Genomic DNA, 19,513 nt, shown 5'->3' with positions numbered 1-19,513 from the left:
ACATACACATAAATATATAATATAATGTATTTAATGACGTTTATATCTAATAATTACGAGACAAATACAATTTTAGTTAATATTTTAAATATACAAATATTGTTAACTTACACATATGTTTTATAAAACTACCATGAACTTTTCAATCAACCCAATATACATATATAAATTACGTGTCACGTTGTTTGTCTGCAATTGACTCCTAAACTACTAAACCGATTTGAATAAAATTTTGCACACTGTGTGCAGTTTCATCCAACTTGAAGGATAGGATAGTTTATATCTCAATTTATAATCGGTATAAGACTTAAAGACGTGTGTATCGGACTGATTGTGAGCCACAGCAACGCGGAGCTGGACACCACATATAAAAATCACACTTAACTTTACAATAAACACTTCCTAATCTTCTAAACAGACAAACATTTTAAACTTTCACACATTTTCTATAAAACTACCATAAATATTTCAATCATATACATGTGTGTAATAGAACCAGGTATAAATACTAACGAAGATAATATAATTCTATAGAATATATATAGTCTCTAGATCGCATTTAGGAAACTTGGGTTTGAATAATTGTTAGGGATGAGTCTAAGGCAAGTAGTAGTCGAATCAAATCGAGTTGAGTAAAGTCAGACTACCGAGAGAGAGAGAAAGAGAGAGAGAGAGAGGGAGAGGCTCAAGCAATGTCTCTGTTCCGACCACTCGACGATCCAATTTCGTCCTGGTACAAGAAACGTAATTATACGTAACATCAAGAAAGAAGGACAGACTGACTGACAGACAGACAGACAGACAGATGGACAGAGAGAAATAGAAAAAGAGGGAGAAGAATCATCTTCCAGCATTGGGGATTAGTAAAAGGGATTCTCTTTTTTTTTTCTCCTTGTTGAAAGAAACCCATCGACTTACCAACCCACCTTTTGTCTCAATAGCAACTTTTTATTAAAACCTTTCCACCTTTCACCCTCCTATCCTCCACCCCGTTTCTCTCTGTCCGTCTCTTTCTTTCTCAAACACACATACATACATATCAAGTACACAGGGGTTGTACAACAGTTACACTGATACAATACACATTACTTTAGCAATATCTTTTTACTTGCTCTCACACCCACCTACCCCCTACATCCACCCCTTTCAGAGCTTATGAAGATAAACGTCGAATAAAAACCACGAACCACGGTTGACGATGACTACGACCTCTTTTTTCCAATTCTATAGAACATTTTCATCTACACTGCTTGGATAATACACAGAAGGGTGTTTGATAGTGGTAGTAGTAATGGTTAGTGGTGGTTGTTACTGGTACTGCAACTCGGATTCTAAGGGATGGATACGATGGAACGTGCGGACTTTGGAACGCAGACCTTAAATTTCTTGGATACGTTGCCGACACCGTTGCAGGCTGTTGAACTCTCAACGAATTCTTTAGAAAAACCTTCCACTTCACCCACAACCATATCTATCCCTACCAACCCTTTCCCCTTTCCCCCCCCCCGTCCGTTTGATTCTACTTCCTACTTCCTACCCTTTCCCCGAACACCCCCATTCTAACCTTTCTGAAGCCCATTTTTTTTTATCCTATATGGAAATAGTTAAGAAGAAAATGAGAAGAATTGAGAATGAAGAAAGTAAGGAGGAAAGGAAAGAATGAGAGTTTAGGGGCTAGGGGAAAAAAAAAGTTTTTAGTAACATAACGATATAAGATTCTGGTGAACCTGCTAGCGTGTCGGATTTTGTTCGTGTCTATTTTTGTTCCCGGTCACGTAACTACTATGCTAGACGTATATTATGCGTTTTACTTGGCTACTACTTCTGCTTCAGTTTCAGCTTCAGCTTCTGCTACTGCAGCTACTGGTTGGTGCTGCTACTGCTGCTGCTAGTATTCATACAGTTATCCCTTCCGTCTCACTTTTACTCACTTACTTCCTCTCTTGATTTCTTTTTTTTTTTTTTTTTGGTACCCTTTCTCACTCTCGTTTCCCTATTTCTTTTCTTTTTCTTTGATATTACTCATAATCATGGGTGTACATATATGTGTGTGTTAGGTTTGGTTATGGTTGTTGTTGTAAGTACGTAATTGTAGGATCTTTTTTTGGATGGTTTTGTAGTCACGTTTATGGTCAAATTAAAAATAGGATGAAGGTTTTAATTATTTGGTTTATTGAAAATTCGTGATCATTTGATAAAACAAGGGTGTTTGAATTTCTTGGCAAAATTCTAACCTAACTTTTGATGAGTAGTTTTTTAGTTCGTGGTGTAATTAATTGGTATTAGGATAATAATTAATATAAATATATTAATAGCAAAATAATATAATACTAATAATAATATAAATAAATAATATAAAACCATACCCTAACCTCGAATGAGTATTCTTTAGCTCGTGGTGTAATTTTATAAGCATTAGTGTAATAATTAATATAAATTAATATAAATATAATAATAATAATAACATAATATAATTAATATAAATTAATATAATAATAATAATAATAATATTGGGTTGGAAAGTGTATTGTAAATGGATGAAATGGTTGAAAGTGTAAAGTAAATTGGATTGCAGATTTTGGTCGATAGGTGGACTTTTAAAATCAGCAATGAATTAGTTGCCAACCCAATAATATTGAAAATAATACTATCAATCAAAGAACTTAGGTTAATTATTTATTAATAATTTAATAATTAATTATTGGTTTTATTAATTGAAATTGTTTAGATTCTGTATTGTAATTTTATAATCAATTGATCATAATAATTGGAATATTTTATCCAAATAAATGATTTAATTAACATTATTTTTTATAAATATAATCTAGAAAAATATCTTTGATGTAATTCTAATATATCCGGAGAAAAGTTTAACGTCCGTTCTCGTTTATGTGTTCCGCATTTAGAAATTACTATACCGAATTCTATACAACACACATTCTCACAAACCTCCCGTGGTTTTCTCAGTTCGAGAATAAGTCTTTCTTACTTTGGATGACGTATTCAAATTGAACCCACATACCAATGTGTGTGTGTGTGTGTGTGTGTGTGTGTGGGTATATTTCCATAATATGTAACGTAATACTCAATTTACAAAAAAATAAAAATAAAAAAAATAAATAGAAAATATTCATTATGGTAATTAATCTTCTGAGTTTTTTTATCAAAACATTTTTATAGAATTTTTTATTTGAATTACAATTGATTAATTAATTATAATATTTATTATTAAAAATTAAAATACTGTAGATATTTTATAAATGGGTTTTATACAAATTTTTAGCTTTGATTATACCTGTTTTACAATATTGCAAAACTATTAATAAATAATAATTGCCATAATAAATAGTAAAATAATTGAAAGTTATTTTTTATATTAATTGTTGTTACGTGTAAATTAAAATTAAGAAATGCAACCATTTGAAAATAAAAATTGCGAAATATTACATAATTTATTATTGTTCAAATTTTATTATAAAATACTGGTAACGTAAAAGAAGAACCTTTCGTTTAACCTTCAATTACCTTTTGCAAAAAATACAAATAAAAGTAAAGCAAAAAAAGGGTCTCAGGGTCTTTATACTTTTCCACATTTTTTTTGTATTATTTTTTTTTTTTTGTGTCAAAGTATAGAGTGTCTACGTCCAAACACCCACACCCACCCACACCCACACACATAATAAAAGAAGGGGTCATAATATTACTTTCGTTAATAATTGAGCCCAAAGTTTCGACGTGTTCGTTCGAAAGCTCTTCCAACCAACGAACCAACCAAACCAGTGAACCAACCATCCATCTCTGTTACACCAATGATGATGATGCTGCTGCTGTTAGTATTGGTGGGTGTATGGTAGATAGATGGTGGTGGAAGTAGATAGGTGTACTTGCGCGCGCCCTTTTTCCGAGGGCTCGATCGAAAAGGGAGGAAAACCGAGAATGGATTGGTGGAAGAGGAAAAGAGAAAGAGAGAAAGAGAGAGAGAGAGAGACAGAGAGAGACAGAAAGAGAGAGAGGTAGCTCGATGGTTGGTGATATCGATCGATCGCAAACTATCCCGGGTATTTCGACGATTACAGAACCGGAAAGGGAAAGATAAAGGGAGATGGAAAAGCGCGAATGTTCCTACGTTGCTTGAAAAGAGAACAAAATATCTTCCCTCAACTATCCCCACCACTCATCAATTTCTATCCCCACTCTCACAACTCGTACCCCCTACTCTCACCAACTTGTACTCCCACTCTTTAACTCATACCCCCCACTCTTTCTTTCCATCTATCTATCATATGCATGTATTTTACTACGTACACGTATTACACACACACACAGATACATACATACTTACATATATATATGTACTCATACGAGTATACTAGGATGGTTAAGAGGAATGAGTGAAAATGGATGAATATCCGAAAAGCGAAATGACCGAATGAAAGAGTAAGTGAGAGAGAGAGAGAGAGAATGACATTTCGTGCTATATACTCTTGTCATTGTCTATTTTTGTCTATCTATCTCTCTCTATCTCACTCTTTGTTCAATGTGATGGATCAAATGTGGCTGACTGACTGACTGGCTTATTCATTATGCGTTGGACCGAACGACGAGTACTATGATTTACGAAAAGGGACGACAAAAAGGTGTCGTCGCAGGTTGACGAGAAAAAAAGGACAGAATGCAGAAAGGGATTAGAGTGGGGGAAGAGTGAGAAGAGAGGGGATTACAGACTCACCACGCCTGCAGTTTTCATTCGTTTACCACTCAAAACCTCCTCCCTCTTCTCGTATCCGTGCAATTCATTTCAGATTTCTTTTCTTTTTTTTTTCTGGAAAATCAAAGAATTTTTATTGAAGATTTTTTTTTTTTTTTGAACTTGGCAAATATGAATGAAAAATGAAATATACATTATTGAAAAAACAAAGTAAGTTAAGTAAGTTAATTTAAAAAGTAAGCGAAATTGTTCGTGAAAAAAAAATCGAAGACATGATTGGCAACGTTTTTATTTAAAAAAAAATACTAGACGAATAGGAAAAGAATTTGGAATTTTTTTGTATTTTGTATAAAAATTATTGGGAAAGTAGGCTGTTTGCAAAAATATAGGATGATCAAATAAAAAAAGGAACGTAGCAAAAAAATCGTTTAAAAGTTTTGCACTTTTGCATTAAAATACGAAGAAAAGGGTTTCTTTTTTTTCTATTTTTTTTTTTTTTCAAACGGGGAGGAGCCAATATTGAAAACACGTAACGGAAACAATATCACCGAGAATAAAAAAAAGCTTTTACGACGTATCAACAAAAGAATAAATTCGTTGGTGGTATCCCCCTTGGTGTATGGGTCAATAGTTTGCTTTCGTCCACCACAGTATTACTACTACTACTACTATTACTAATACTAATACATTTCTCTTCTAGTAGTACTATACGTGTGTTGCAGAAAACAATGGCTAATTCTAGCAAAAAAAAAAAAAAAAAACAAGTTCTCCGATCGATCGTAAAAAGCATAGTATGAGACCACCTTAATCGAGCATATTTTTAAATACGTAATCCCATACATATAACATTATATTATATTAGTATATAATATGTATATATACTTCGTATTGTATATAATATATGTGTTTTACCATGTGCTTATAATATACAATAACTTATGAAAATTTTATCAAATTTATTCTGAGGAAAAATATAATTTGAATATAGAACAAAATTATATTTATGTTAATAATAATTTTAGATAAATTTAAATATTATATTAATGAAATAAATAATAATAGAATTATTAATAATAATAATAATTTGAAAATAAATAATAATTTGTTCTACAAACTAAAAATTGTCCTAGCTAAGGGTGGACGTTAAAAAAAAAATATATATATATATATAATAATAAAACAAAAATAAAATAAAATAAAAATAAAATAAAATAAAAATGAAACAATAAAAACAAAAAATAATATAAAACTATATAACTACGTACGATTTGTTTCGACTTATCGATATATCGATTTACTTTTTTTTCTTTTTCTTTTTTTGTCATTTATAAAAATGTCAATCGGTTTTGTGTCACAAATGACGTTTGAAACACAGATTTGACAAGCTTGTTCGATGATATCAAAGATTTATCAACCCTTAACGATTTTATATTTTTCCTTTTTTTTTTTTAACAGTTTCTTTATTATTTTTTATCGAGAAAAATAAAAAATAAAAAAAAAACCATGAAGTCAGATAATTTATTGGATAATATATATTGTCCTGAACAAATACACATACCAATTACATTACCAAATATATTAAAAGTTTATACGAAAGCTGCTATACGCACTCAACCTTACGATTTGTTAAAATGGACTGCTGCATATTTTCGTGCCCTTGCTAATAATCAAGTACCACCTGTTAAGGTATAATAAATAATTCAAATATTCATTTAAAATTATATAACAATATTTCATTTATTTTTTTTATTTCATTTGACCATCCATTCTTTTCTTTTACACACAACACACACATTTGGTTCTTTTCTCCTTGTTTCATTTTTATTTTTTTTATTTTTAACTCATCGTGGAATTGAAGACAATTATTTCAAATTAAATCTATTAAGAAGATAATTCAAATGAATGAATAAATATTATGGATAATTTAATTTTATTTGAAATAATATCTGCGATGTATAAAATAACAGAGAGTTCGAGGGTGAATGAGAAAGAATTAAATAAAAAAAAAAAAAAAAAAAGGAAATAAAAAAAGATAAAAATGTGTGTGTGAAAGGTAAAAGAAAAAGGATTGGTTTTCTGTGTGAAAGAAACCTTGATTAATTATGAACACTCAAGAAGTTTTTCGAGTAGATTCGTTTTAAAACCATTAATATTTTATTTCTCTTTGTGTACCTTCTTCCTCTTTTTTTTTCTATTTTTTTTTTCTATTTTTTTTTTTTTTTACAAAAGAAGATTACTCAAGGATTATAATTGAATAAATTGTTTGGTATTATGATTATTTATTTGGAAAATTTTCTTTCTATATTATTTTCGTTGTTTTATTCATTTTTGTTTCTTTTTTGTTGGTATTGGATTTGATTTTGAACGTTTAGGAAAGATTGGAATATCCACCATTAATACATTCGTCGGGTTTGACTCTTGGATATTTGAAGACTATGTTAAACAGATTTGGAAATGTGAATAAAGTTCCCTTGAGTGCAATTTTAGAACATTGGCAAGGTATCGACCTAACCGAGGATAGTCTTTATCAGATTTGCCTGATAGGTGGATTTTTACATGGGAACAGAAATTGTGATTTTTATCCTTTTTTAGCAATAGCATGTGGATTTTTAGCCAATGTAAGTTACATTCCCCCTTTTTCTTTTTTTTCTTGATAACCAAATAAAAGTAGAGATATGATAAATGAAATTATTTTTATTTAACATGTTCTGTGCCACGTGTACCACCGGTGGTCCACGTTACTACTTGTTCTTTAGGTCACGTATTTATTTAATACACTGAAAATATATTTTTATAATAAAAAAAAAATATGAATAAAATTTAATTCTAATTTATTAACAAAAAATATTAAATTAAATATAAAATATTGGTGCATTATACAAAATGCAGTATTGGGATTTCTGGCAGGAGGGGGCGTGTTGTAGCAATTCGACCTATCTACTCTAATTTTGAATTTAGCCACCAGATAGTGTAATTCAAGTGCTCGAAATTCCTATAGAACAAAGCACATAACTTTGTTTAATAATTTAATATTTACAATAATGAATAATTACATGCAAAATAATTGATCTTGTTAATTAAACCAAAATTAAATGACCTGAATGACAAGTCAGGTATTGTAAAAAGGGTTTAGCACAGAACGTGTTTAAAATGTTTCACCCTGTATACAACTTCTTAACATGACTCTCATAGGTACATACTACGATACAATAATGTTTGTAGCTTATCGAATGAACAAAAAAAAACATTTTCTATGCTAGTTATTAACATAATCTCTCGATCGATCGATTTGTAAATAAAAAAAAAAAAAAACACAAACTTGTAGAACTTAACTGAGACGATGATTTACGTTTGCGAGTTACTGACCGCTGAGCCTAAGGGCGGTTCTGCAATGATATGTCTTCGTACCTTTATCAACCTTTACATATACCTGGCAAATCTTGACTGTAGTGGTGAATATCCAATGATTACTGAAGAACAAAAAGTTGATCAAATTATTCAACCTGTGGATGATCCTTATCATTCTTATCATTCACCTTCTGATTACAAATTATACGAGTATTCTGATTCAACGATGATTTGTCATGAAAATATCGAAGTCTGTCAAGAAAATATTCATGAGGTATATTTAATCAGACACTTGATTATTATTATTATTATTATTTATTATTAAATTAAAATATTTAATCTATCATTCGAATGTTTTATTTTTTTACATAGTTACATTTAGGGTTGATTTTTTACAAATATTTTTTATTCCATTCACGTATCGTTTGTGTCATATTTCGTGTTCGTAAAAAAAAAAAAAAGAAGAGAGAAAAAAAAGAAACAAAATATTAAATCCATTAAAAGTGTTATTTGTTGAATAAAAAAAAAAAACAAAAAAAAAACAACAAAATGAACGACGAAAAGAGCGTATGGTTTTCACGGATAAAATCAAATCCACCCTCTTCCTACCACGCCGCGTCCCGTTATAGTTTGCTGGATAAAATTTCAATCGGATAATTATATAGAAATAAATATCAAATACTTTTACTCTCTTAATTGAAAAACGTATGCGTTATGTTTGTATATATGTGTTTTGTTGTAACTTTTATTACAATCGATGTATTCGGCAATTTTTTCTTATCGATCTGTGTAAATACATTTACAGTTTTTTTTTTTTTTTTTTTTTTTAAACTGGCCATACTGAATATAATCCCATAAGTTCTTTTTATTTGACAAATATAAAAGTAGACCCAAAAAAAAAACAATAAAAATAAACGAGCAACACAGAAATAATATATAAAACTCGTAAAAAACGTTTTATTAATATTATTTTTGTTTTTAATTTATTTATATATTTATTTATTTATTTTTATGCATCGGTTAATCGATATTTAAATAAAAATGAATTAAAAATGATAAAATATATATAAAAAAAAAACAAAAACAAAACTACGTTAGATTTTTTTTTCCCACAGGATTACAAAAATTGATGGTAGTCTCTTCATTTAGATGAGAAATAATTTTTGGTTTATTTATTTTTAACATTAAAACATATTTCGATGCATCACAATGAGTCTTAAAAAAATTTTTTTAAACATTTCATTCAGTTTCATCATAAAGTATTCATCACAATCATCGTCATCCTAATTCAGATATTTTTTGTTTGAAACTTGACACAAAGTGACTTGTTTACGTGTCATTGAACATTTTGACTCATGTACGTATGTATGTGTGTATTTTTTTTTTTCCTATCAGGATGAAGAAAGTTCGTATGTATTGGAAGTAAATGAAAAAAAAGAAGGGGATGATGTGAAAGGGGATGAAAGGAAGATGAAAGAATTGGAAGACATGGATGTTGAAAGTAACTCGAACGTTGAGGAAAAAAACATTGAACAAGTATTATACAGTTCAAAAATAAAAATCACTAGTAAACTAGACGTGACGATCGATCGTTTGGTCAACGAGAAAAACGACGATGAGGAAGAAGAGGAGGAGGAGGAGGAGGAGGAGGAGGAGGCGGAGGAGGTTGAAGAGATGGAGGAGGAAAAAAAGGGGTGGGTTGTTGAGAAAAACTTGGAGAATGCAACAGAGGTTTGTGGTTGTTGTTGTTGATCGACTATAAAAAGAAAAACAAGAAATAAATACAAAAATAAAATATAGAAAGTAGTAGTGGAAAAGTAGTAAAAAGTTTGAGGTTAGGGTTATATTTTTCACTTGCACAGATTACCCTCAGTAAAAGATTATTGTTAGATTGTTGAAAACAACGTTGTTGTTGTTGTTGTTGTTGTTGTTGTTATTACGATGTAATATTATAAATATATTACTATATATAATATATTAATAATTATTTATATATATATATAATTACTTTAATACAATCCAATTGCAAGTTATTATTTAATGTATTTAATAATTTGCAATTGAATTGTAATAAAATAAATTAACTTGTTTGATAAGAATAATTTTTTTACAATAAAAATTACTTTACTAAAACATTACAAAATTACCTACAACAATTATCCAACTTATAAAACAAATTAAAAAAAAAATAAACCAACATCAATAAATGCAATTTCAAACTTAGATAATCGAAGATGAAAAAGAAATGACACAGGAAGAATCAGATTATTCGCAAGTTCCTCCTGATCGTTACTTTTACGAGGAACAATCTGTGGATTTGAATTTGGATGAAGATGAAAATATGAAAGAAATAAAACAAATGAAAGATGACGAAGAAGAAATGTTAGAAGGTGAAATGGAAAGAGTTTGGTATCAAATGGAAAGTATGGAAGATTATTCAGACAAATTAGTCGATGATTTTGGTGATGTTTGTACATGTCCACCCATCAAACGAGACCTCGAACATATTGCAACACCATCTTCATCGTCAATGGAAGTAACAACACGTTCTACTTACGATGCAGTTGAAGAATTTATTAAAAGAATGGAAAGTAAGATTGAAAAGGGTTGCTTTGACAAAATATTTCGAGTAGATGGAATAGGTCCTGTTGTTTCGAAAAAACAAGTGACAGCTGTTTGTATTTGGTTAAGTGATTGTGCACGTCGTCAGGAAGGTTTAGTTGGCCCACGAAATATCAAACATTTTCTTTGTCCAGATCTTCAGGATTTCAATAGTGATTGCAAAAATTGATTTTTAATTTTTATCTTTCATATTCTCATAAATATATATATATATATATATATATATTTCTTATTCTATGATATTTCATTGAATTTAAATTCACATTGTTCAATTATTCGTTTGTGAATTTTATATTATCCATGATAAAGTTGATAATAATATTTTAAATATTTATTTCAATATATAAAATTAAGTATTGAATTTAAATAATTGTTAGGGTATGTATTTTATTTAATATTTGATAAAATTTCATATATATATATATATCTGTTATTGCATAAGGGGTTTTCTTTTTGGTTGAGTATATATTTATATTTGAAAAATATTATAATAATAATATTTATTATTGTTTTGTTTTTTTTTAGTTTATGATGAGAAACATTCTAAATTAATTCATAGATATCTTAGTCTGAATTCTGGAATGATAATATTCGAATAAATATTTGCTCAACCAATTCGACGAGCTTAACATTCACCAAATTCTACCATCTTTACTATAAATCTCCTATTATTATTATTATTATTATTATTATTATTATTATTATTATTTGATGAAATATTCATATCTATTAGATGAAACAAACTATTGTTTCTAATATTCAATTAATTAATTATAACAATTTGTTTGATTACGTGTTAATTGAAATAATATGTTTATTGGTTTAGTTTATTCAACAATTTAATTTGTTCTTTTTATTATTATTATTATTATATACGTTATAAATAATAAAAATTAATACTAATCGATATTATTAAATAGAAAATAAGGAGACAATATTTAATAACAATGTGAGACATATCTATTTCTATATGAACTACTCGTATGTAGAAATATATGTGTACATATGTGTGTATATATGTGTGTATATATGTAATGGAAATTCAAGCAGGTTGCTTTAACATAACTATAGTAAACGTTGCTCTCTTATGCTAGTAAAATACGCGCTTGAGAGAATTTTCGTGCTCGTTTCTCCTTCGATATTACAATAAATTACCTTGCTAATTGGACGCAAGTGAGGAAATATATATCCCTAAGATCTCTTACCAACCTAACGTTATGAGAAATCGTCTAGATTAGTTTAAAACTACTACTACTGTTCGAGAACATAGTAGAGAACATTTCTCTCCTCCCACAACCTAACACACCCCTCACCTAACACAATCCTACTTTTTCCTAACATCGTTAAATATTTTACAAATCAGACATTTTATTTTATATTTTTTATATTATTTATTTTATATTATATTTTATATTAAGAACATCCCCACAATTCAACCCTCCCACTCACTGTTACCTAACATCGTTAAATATTACATATTAGGAATTATATTTTATATTTTGTATATTATTTATTTTATATTATATTTTATGTTGTATTTTGTATTGTATTTTGTATTGTATTTTGTATTATTTATTTTATATTATATTTTATATTAAGAACATCCCCACAATTCAACCCTCCCACTCACTGCTACCTAACATCGTTAAATATTACATATTAAGAATTATATTTGATATTTTTGATATTTTTGATATTATTTATTTTATATTATATTTTATCTTTTTTTTTCTATATATAAATACTTTTATTAAGTTGCCATTTTTTAATTCTTTTTTGGAGATAGGGTGAGTGGGTGAAAAGGGGGTTGTAGAAGGTATAGAGGATAGAAAGGGGGAAAAGGGAGAACTGAAATAACTGAGTATTGATCGTACGTAGAGGATTCAATGTCGTTTTTAAGGTTTTAAACTGGAATAACACAATAATCTTTGATTTATTTTATTTTCAGATGGATAAAGATAATAAAAGATATAAAACAAATTATATTTGAATAATTTAAAAAGAAAAATGAGAGAATTACATAAAATATAGTCGAATTAATTTCATTGTATCAAAAATGATTTCTAAAATAATTCAAAAATACTTTCATCGTCATAAAATATATCACAAATAATTTCATCGTCATAAAATATATTATTATTATTAATAATATATATTACAGATGAATAAATATGAGATTAATTAATTGTTTATTGATCATATTACACGTTGATTTGAGTTATTAAAAAAATAATCCAAATTTATAATTATATAATTAATAATATATTTTGTTCAGATTGACGATGAAAAATAGAAAAATATGAGAAAATTCAAAAATGTCGAAATGAATTCTTTACTACGTTGTTGCTTTGGGATCAATCGGGTTCGAATTGTGAAAGTATTTCGAGAAAATATCTTGAAAATTCGATGGAATAATTTTCTATGGGGTTTGGAAAATTCGTATGACATTTTGGTACTACGATTTTTCTTTTTTTCCTTTTTTTTTCTTTTTTTCAATGAATACCAACGTGATTTAAAATTTTTATTTTTTAATTTTCTATTCACTTGTTTTTTGTACTTTTTCCTTTTGATATTTGCAAATTGAATTAGTTGTGTTTGTATATGGTGTAATAAAATTATGAATATGCATGGGAAGGGGGAAAAAATTATTTTGGTTAAATATATAATATAATAATTAATAAAATAATTATTGTGATTATTTTTAACCAAAAAGAGAAAAAAAGAAAGAAAAAAGTGACGTGTACCGAATATAAAAAAAAAAAAAAACAAATAAAAAATTTATTTAAAAATAATCAAGAAGAGACCATTCCAATTAAGTATGTGTACGTATAAATATAAATATAAAAGATAAAGAAAGGAAGAAAAAGAAGAGAAACGAGGGGAATGCTTATCGATTTTTGTCGACCCACACTAACACACATACACAAATACATACATATATACATAGATAGATAGTATATACTTATATATATATATACACACACATATATACAAACATGAAGATGGTTAGTAAATTCAACGGATTGCTTCGTGACCCATTCCAACTAACGTCTACTTACCACATCGTTGATTTTACCCAAAGGGGTCGCGAACTATGACGAAAAAGGACGAGAAGAAGACGACGGGGGGTGATATGGTGTGTTGTTGGTGGGGTTAGGAGAGTTTTTAGAGATACACTTGTGCCCTCATATCTTTAGATTATTTTTAACTGGATGCAAAGGAAGTAAGAAAGTTAAAGAAAGGAAAAGGAAGGAAGGAAGGATGTGTTATCTGCTTTAAAACGCAGCGGTCGTCTATTTCGTAGGACATACGCGTAATACTTAAGATTAGATTTTTGAACAAAAAATGGGTCGTACTATAATCATAAGAAAATACAACTGATTATATATATATATATGTACTGTTATACAATGAAGATATATATAAAGTCTACAAATTGTACGATTTTTCATTTAGTTTACTTCAATCTTTATTATAGTCAACACATTTGTATTAAGTACTTGAATTTTAGTTGAAGTATAAAAGTTGTTAGGATGTCGTTGTTTCTTATTTTTTTATTCGTAATATTTCATTGTATTTTAATACACAGTTGGGTCATTGAAATTGCTAATCCTGAATATGCGATTGATGATAGAAACGATTTACGCGAAGGTACACGTCCTCGGTTGAATTTCATCTTTCCAGGTGAGAGGTTTTTTCACGAATTATTACAAAAGGGATTTTATTTTTATACTACTGTTATTATTATTAATTTTTGTCTGGAAGATGGTACTTTATTCTTGTTGCATTTAATTAGTTTCATTTTGTTGAACCGTTTTTATTATTATATTTAGGAACTAAATGGTGTGGTAGTGGAAACATTGCTGAAGATTATGACGATCTTGGCAGATTTGCTGAAACTGATGCTTGTTGTCGTGACCATGATTATTGTGACGATATTATCGAAGCTAGGATGACCAAATATAATCTGACAAATCCTTCTTTTTATACCAGGTGAAATATTACATTACATTTTATTCATTATTCATCATTATTATTATTTCTGAACAATTTAAACTATCAAAGTTAGGTTATCAACCTCAAATACTTACAAAGATACTCAAGGATCTTTTACTTTTTCTTTTTCAAAATTTGTACCATTTTTTTCTTCTTTTTCTTTTCTTTTAATTCTTTCTTTAATAATCGTTTAAAAAAAAATATTAGAAAGGTGGGTGGGCAGGTTGATTCATTTGTTTCGTATACCTAAACGTAGCATCTAAATCCCAGTTATGTTGGGCTCATAAATTGCCATACACAAGACCCTCAAATTAAACCTCTTAGATTATTTATTGTCTATGGGATTGGATGAACAGCCGTATGGTTTACTAAACACAAAAAAACCCACAGAAAACAGAGAGAGAGAGAGAGAGAGAGAGAGAGAGAGCATTAATAGAGCGTATTTTAGATGCAATATGTTTCGCATATAGTAGAGAACAGTTAAGAGGAATTTAGGTACCTTCCGGAACTGTCAATTAACTGTTTATTTGAATTTGTAAAGGTACATTATCTAGAACTTCATTGATTATCTATTTCTATATATATTTTGAATAATATTTCAACAAATATGGTAGTAACAGTATTAAAGGGAAACCATTAGATTTAGAAAACTGTCAATTAAGCGTTTCTGCCAATTAGTCAAATTAGAAACGATACGTTTTAGCCAATTATATTACAAAATAGCTGTAAATATTATTTATTATAGTAACACAGTTAAAATGATATTAACTTTTATTCATATCAATAAAAGTTAGATAAATAAATTTGACACAACCCTGACGCAACCCAGAAAGGGGGACTCTGTTGCAAACCTAAAGTAACCCAAGGAGAGAAGCCTGACAAAACATTGACGAAATTCACGGAGAGTCCCTGACACAACCCAAGGGGGGACCCTAACACAACCCCGACGAAACCCTGACGCAATTCACGGCAGGACCCTGCCAAAACCCACAAGGGGACCCTACCGCAACTATCGGAAAGACCCTGAAGTAATCCTAAAGCAAACAACACAAAGGGCCCTGACGAAACTCTGACATAAGCCACGGAGGGACCCTGACACAACTCACGGGGGTACCTTGACGCAACCCTAAATGATATAACAAGACAATGAGTATCCTATATAAATCGTTTTTGATGAATCTCGTAAATCATAAGATTACCTCTTGACGATGAAATATTCTTCATTGAAAGTTGATAAAAAAAAAAAAAATCAAATAATATGATTGATTAACGAGTCCTACCGTATGTGTTAACACGAGAGATATTGTATATCACGTGCTATAGTTCGCCTGTCACCTACACATCAGGTGGGATTATTGAACGACGTTACTTTTATTGCTTCCATATTCTACCTGTTCGTGGTGTCATCATTACGTGTATACACGTAGTAGTAACCCTCTGTGTGTACGTGTCGTGTATAGTTTGCAACATCCTTTATTAGTTTACTCAAACGAACTGGAATAAATGATGAATTGCATGAAACTCGGACATAGTGATCGAACTAACAGATTTAATTCTAGTGTCATGAACGAAAGATTAATCTTTTGTATTTTTTTTTTTTATTGTTTCGTTATTGAAACATCACCCACCACCCAATTATATAACTGACCTATTCCAATCCTAGGTACAAATTATTGGCCATTAAATTACTGATGATTAGTTACCACTTGCTTTTACATTTAAACTTAATCATCATTGATTTTCTAATTATACTACTTGTTTGTCATTAGTTAACATTTTCAATTAAACAAATTAATTTATGATCTACAATGGTATTGTCCAATTTTATTTGTTGTTAAATTTAATTAATCTTATCGTAAATTGACACTGTGCTATCGATGGATATGATATTTTGTTTAGTCTCACAAAAAAAAAAAAAAAACTTCTAATCCTTGCGTGACGAAAAAAGAATCTTTGAGGATCTGTTTACTTGTTACTGTAAAGTTTCTCTTTATCGATATTCAATAAATTAACCCTTCACCCCGTTGTTCCGGTGACCAATGAACTTACGATGACGGTGGCGTAAGGTTGCATTGTTCCTGCGACGAGAAGTTCTATGACTGCCTTCAGCGTTCGGGTGACAAAATTGCTGGTAAGATCGGGTTCCTGTACTTCAATGTTTTGGACACCAAGTGTTACCGTGAGGATTATCCAATTGTGAACTGCAAACGTTACTCGAAGTAAGTTCGAGCTTTTATCATCTAACAGATCATTGCTTGTATATATATATGCGTGTGTGTGTGTGTTTCAAAGTATACAGAAATTCCATTTACAAGTTCTAAAGTCTTCTAATTATTTTTAACAAATACAATTTCAACACAATTTTCCAGTTGATAAAACAGCTCGCACACTATCATGGCGTCATTTTTGTCAAAAGAAATATAACCTAAAAGATACCATTCATTTGTTATTGCAACTAATTTAGAATAGAAAAAGAAAAATGGAATATCTGTGATATTAAATGTATTTCGTAATTATCCGTATAAACGAACAAATACACATGAAACTCACGCACACGTATAAACTTTTTATATCCGCGCGGCATACCACGAGTTTTCCCTAGGCGCCATTTTAGTTCTCACAGTAAGCAACAAACCCTGGCAGAAAATGGCATAGAAATGTTCTCATGTATAATAGTACTTTTTAAAACGTGAGACATTTTTCTTGGCTGGTCTCTTACCATAGAAAGACAAGTAGGATGATAATTCATAATAACAAAAAAAAAGAAAAAAAACTAAAAGTAAAATGTAGTGCTTTGCCAAAAAAAGAAAAGAAAAAGAAACAAAAGAGAACACATCGTGAAGAAAGTACTTGAAGAATCCTTTGTAGTAGGATAATAAGAACGTGAGGGTGAAGTAAAAGGGGAATATGTTCTCTCGATAATGTCTCGATAAGCCAGGAAACTTAAAAGAAGTGGGAGGGTGGGGATGGGGGAAGGAAGGAAGAAAGGGTGGGTTATATCAAGGACCACTGTTGATGGTAGTGGTGATGGTTATGCCGCGTGGAATTTCATTGATTGTTAGAAAGGAAAAAGAGAGTTTTGGAGTTTAAAGGACTACGTGCTAACGACCCTTGGCAGATATCCTAGACGGTGTTTGGAGTACAACCTGGATGAGAGCCAACCAAAGAGGTATCAGTGGTTCGACGTGCCTCTATATGCCAAAACGACTATGTTCCACGATATCAACTATGTCAATCCGATCGGATTCACGCGTTCTCACAACTGAATGCTTTCGTTCATCATCAACTATAGGGGTGGGAAGGTTTATTTTACAATACTTGCCCCTATCTATCCAAAAAGAGCAAACTGGAGTGCAACCAAGAGTGCAACAACAACAACAACAACAACAAAAAAGAAAACAGTGATAAACGAGAACAACAAATGGATTACACACTTGAACCACACACCAATCAAACCCTTCAACCCCTTCCACGTTTGTTAAATATTTTTATTTTCTTTTATATTTCAACTTTTTGTTTATTCTTCTTATTGTTTATTCTCTGTCCTAGGGTTTTTTTTTCTTTTTTCATTTTAGTCTTGTCAAATACGAGAGAATATGTGGTTGAGTATGTGATGTATGCTAGGACGTTAATAAAATATTATCGCATTCGTACGTTTCATTTCATTTACGAGCACTATTGCTCGTTCTTGTTTTCTAACCCTTTTCCATCCCTCATTCTACATGGTATGACAGTTTGTACCATTTTTATATGGTCAAATCGTTTACTATTCATGGTCTATTAACGATTTGTCCTATCCCTGACGCAACCTTTTTGTTTTGTCAGGAGGAACTCTGACGCAACTCTGACACAACCCTGACGTCGCAACTCTGTTGCAATCCAGATGCAACCCTGATCGATTATTTTACAGGACTACAAAATTATATAAAATTGTGCAATACAAAGTTGCAAACCAAGTTGTATTGAAATCTGACGAAATTTGTTCGTTCTGCTTTTTTTATTCGTGTTGAAAATTATTCCAACGAAAGGGTAAGGGAGAAGTGAAAATAAAATGAGGGGTTAAAAGAGGGATTAAAGGGTATAATACTACTTTAAGATCATTATAATTTATGCTAGGTCGGTCTGATGTGTTTTCAACCCGTTTGTACATTTCCTATTCTCTCTTATTATTATTATTATTATTATTATTATTCCAATTTTTTGTTGTTCCTTTCCCTTTTCTTTTTTTCTTTTTTTTTGGGGGGGAAGGGTGTTTACAAGGGAGAGGAAAAATTATACTACCGAAGTACTCACAGTCAAGATGCGCGTTATAATTTCGAGTGAACGCTTGAGAGCTCACTCGGGCACGCGACGACGACTACGACGATTATCCCCGTTCAAGTGCACCTATATACCGGGTGATCCAATTATACGGAATTAGTAAATAACCCTTTTTCTTTCTTTTTTTTTTTGAAATTATCTCGTGACCTAATCACTTTCATTCTCATTTTATTTCTATTTATTTCATAGTATTACGCAAGCTATCGATTTATGATAAAACAAATAAAATTATAAAACTGAATGGAATGATTTCATTTTAAAACAAATCTATATTTCGATAATATTGATTGAAAATCTCTTGAAAAAAAATAAAGAAAACGAAAATTCTCTTCTCACTTGAATAAATTAATAAACTTTTATCAACTTTCTTGTCAAAATCTTTTCAATAATATATTTCATTGAAAATAAAATATCAGTTATATTTAAGATTGCAATTTTTAATACACTCATCGAATGCTATTATATTTTATCTATTTATTTCGATACGAACTTATTAAAGATCTTCAATAAAAAAAAAAA

The 19,513-nt window shown here is 29.8% G+C and overlaps 3 protein-coding genes across 7 annotated transcripts in view; all 3 read left to right on the top strand.

Annotated features, from left to right (window-relative positions):
• dtn (transmembrane protein 132C dtn) overlaps positions 1 to 19,513 on the top strand; it is a 111,216-nt gene that overhangs the window by 60,594 nt on the left and 31,109 nt on the right. The window lies entirely within an intron of this gene.
• LOC149031465 (uncharacterized) lies at positions 6,212 to 10,847 on the top strand. The gene is made up of 5 exons (XM_089175819.1): positions 6,212 to 6,394; positions 7,081 to 7,326; positions 8,034 to 8,375; positions 9,452 to 9,787; positions 10,281 to 10,847. The coding sequence occupies exons 1-5, from the start codon at positions 6,212 to 6,214 to the stop codon at positions 10,845 to 10,847; spliced, it is 1,674 nt and encodes a 557-aa protein (XP_089031945.1).
• Pla2 (phospholipase A2) lies at positions 11,460 to 18,214 on the top strand. Its single transcript, XM_089175877.1, has 3 exons — positions 11,460 to 14,671; positions 16,741 to 16,893; positions 17,793 to 18,214. The coding sequence occupies exons 1-3, from the start codon at positions 14,631 to 14,633 to the stop codon at positions 17,938 to 17,940; spliced, it is 342 nt and encodes a 113-aa protein (XP_089032003.1). The 5' UTR covers positions 11,460 to 14,630; the 3' UTR covers positions 17,941 to 18,214.

The sequence above is a fragment of the Polistes dominula genome, unplaced genomic scaffold, assembly GCF_049000335.1.
Source record: "Polistes dominula isolate Pdom_NZ unplaced genomic scaffold, Pdom_raw_medaka contig_19, whole genome shotgun sequence".
Classification (NCBI taxonomy): Eukaryota; Metazoa; Arthropoda; class Insecta; order Hymenoptera; family Vespidae; genus Polistes; species Polistes dominula.
The sequence above is the reverse complement of the archived record's forward strand: the minus strand, read 5'-3'. Positions and strand labels throughout refer to the sequence as shown.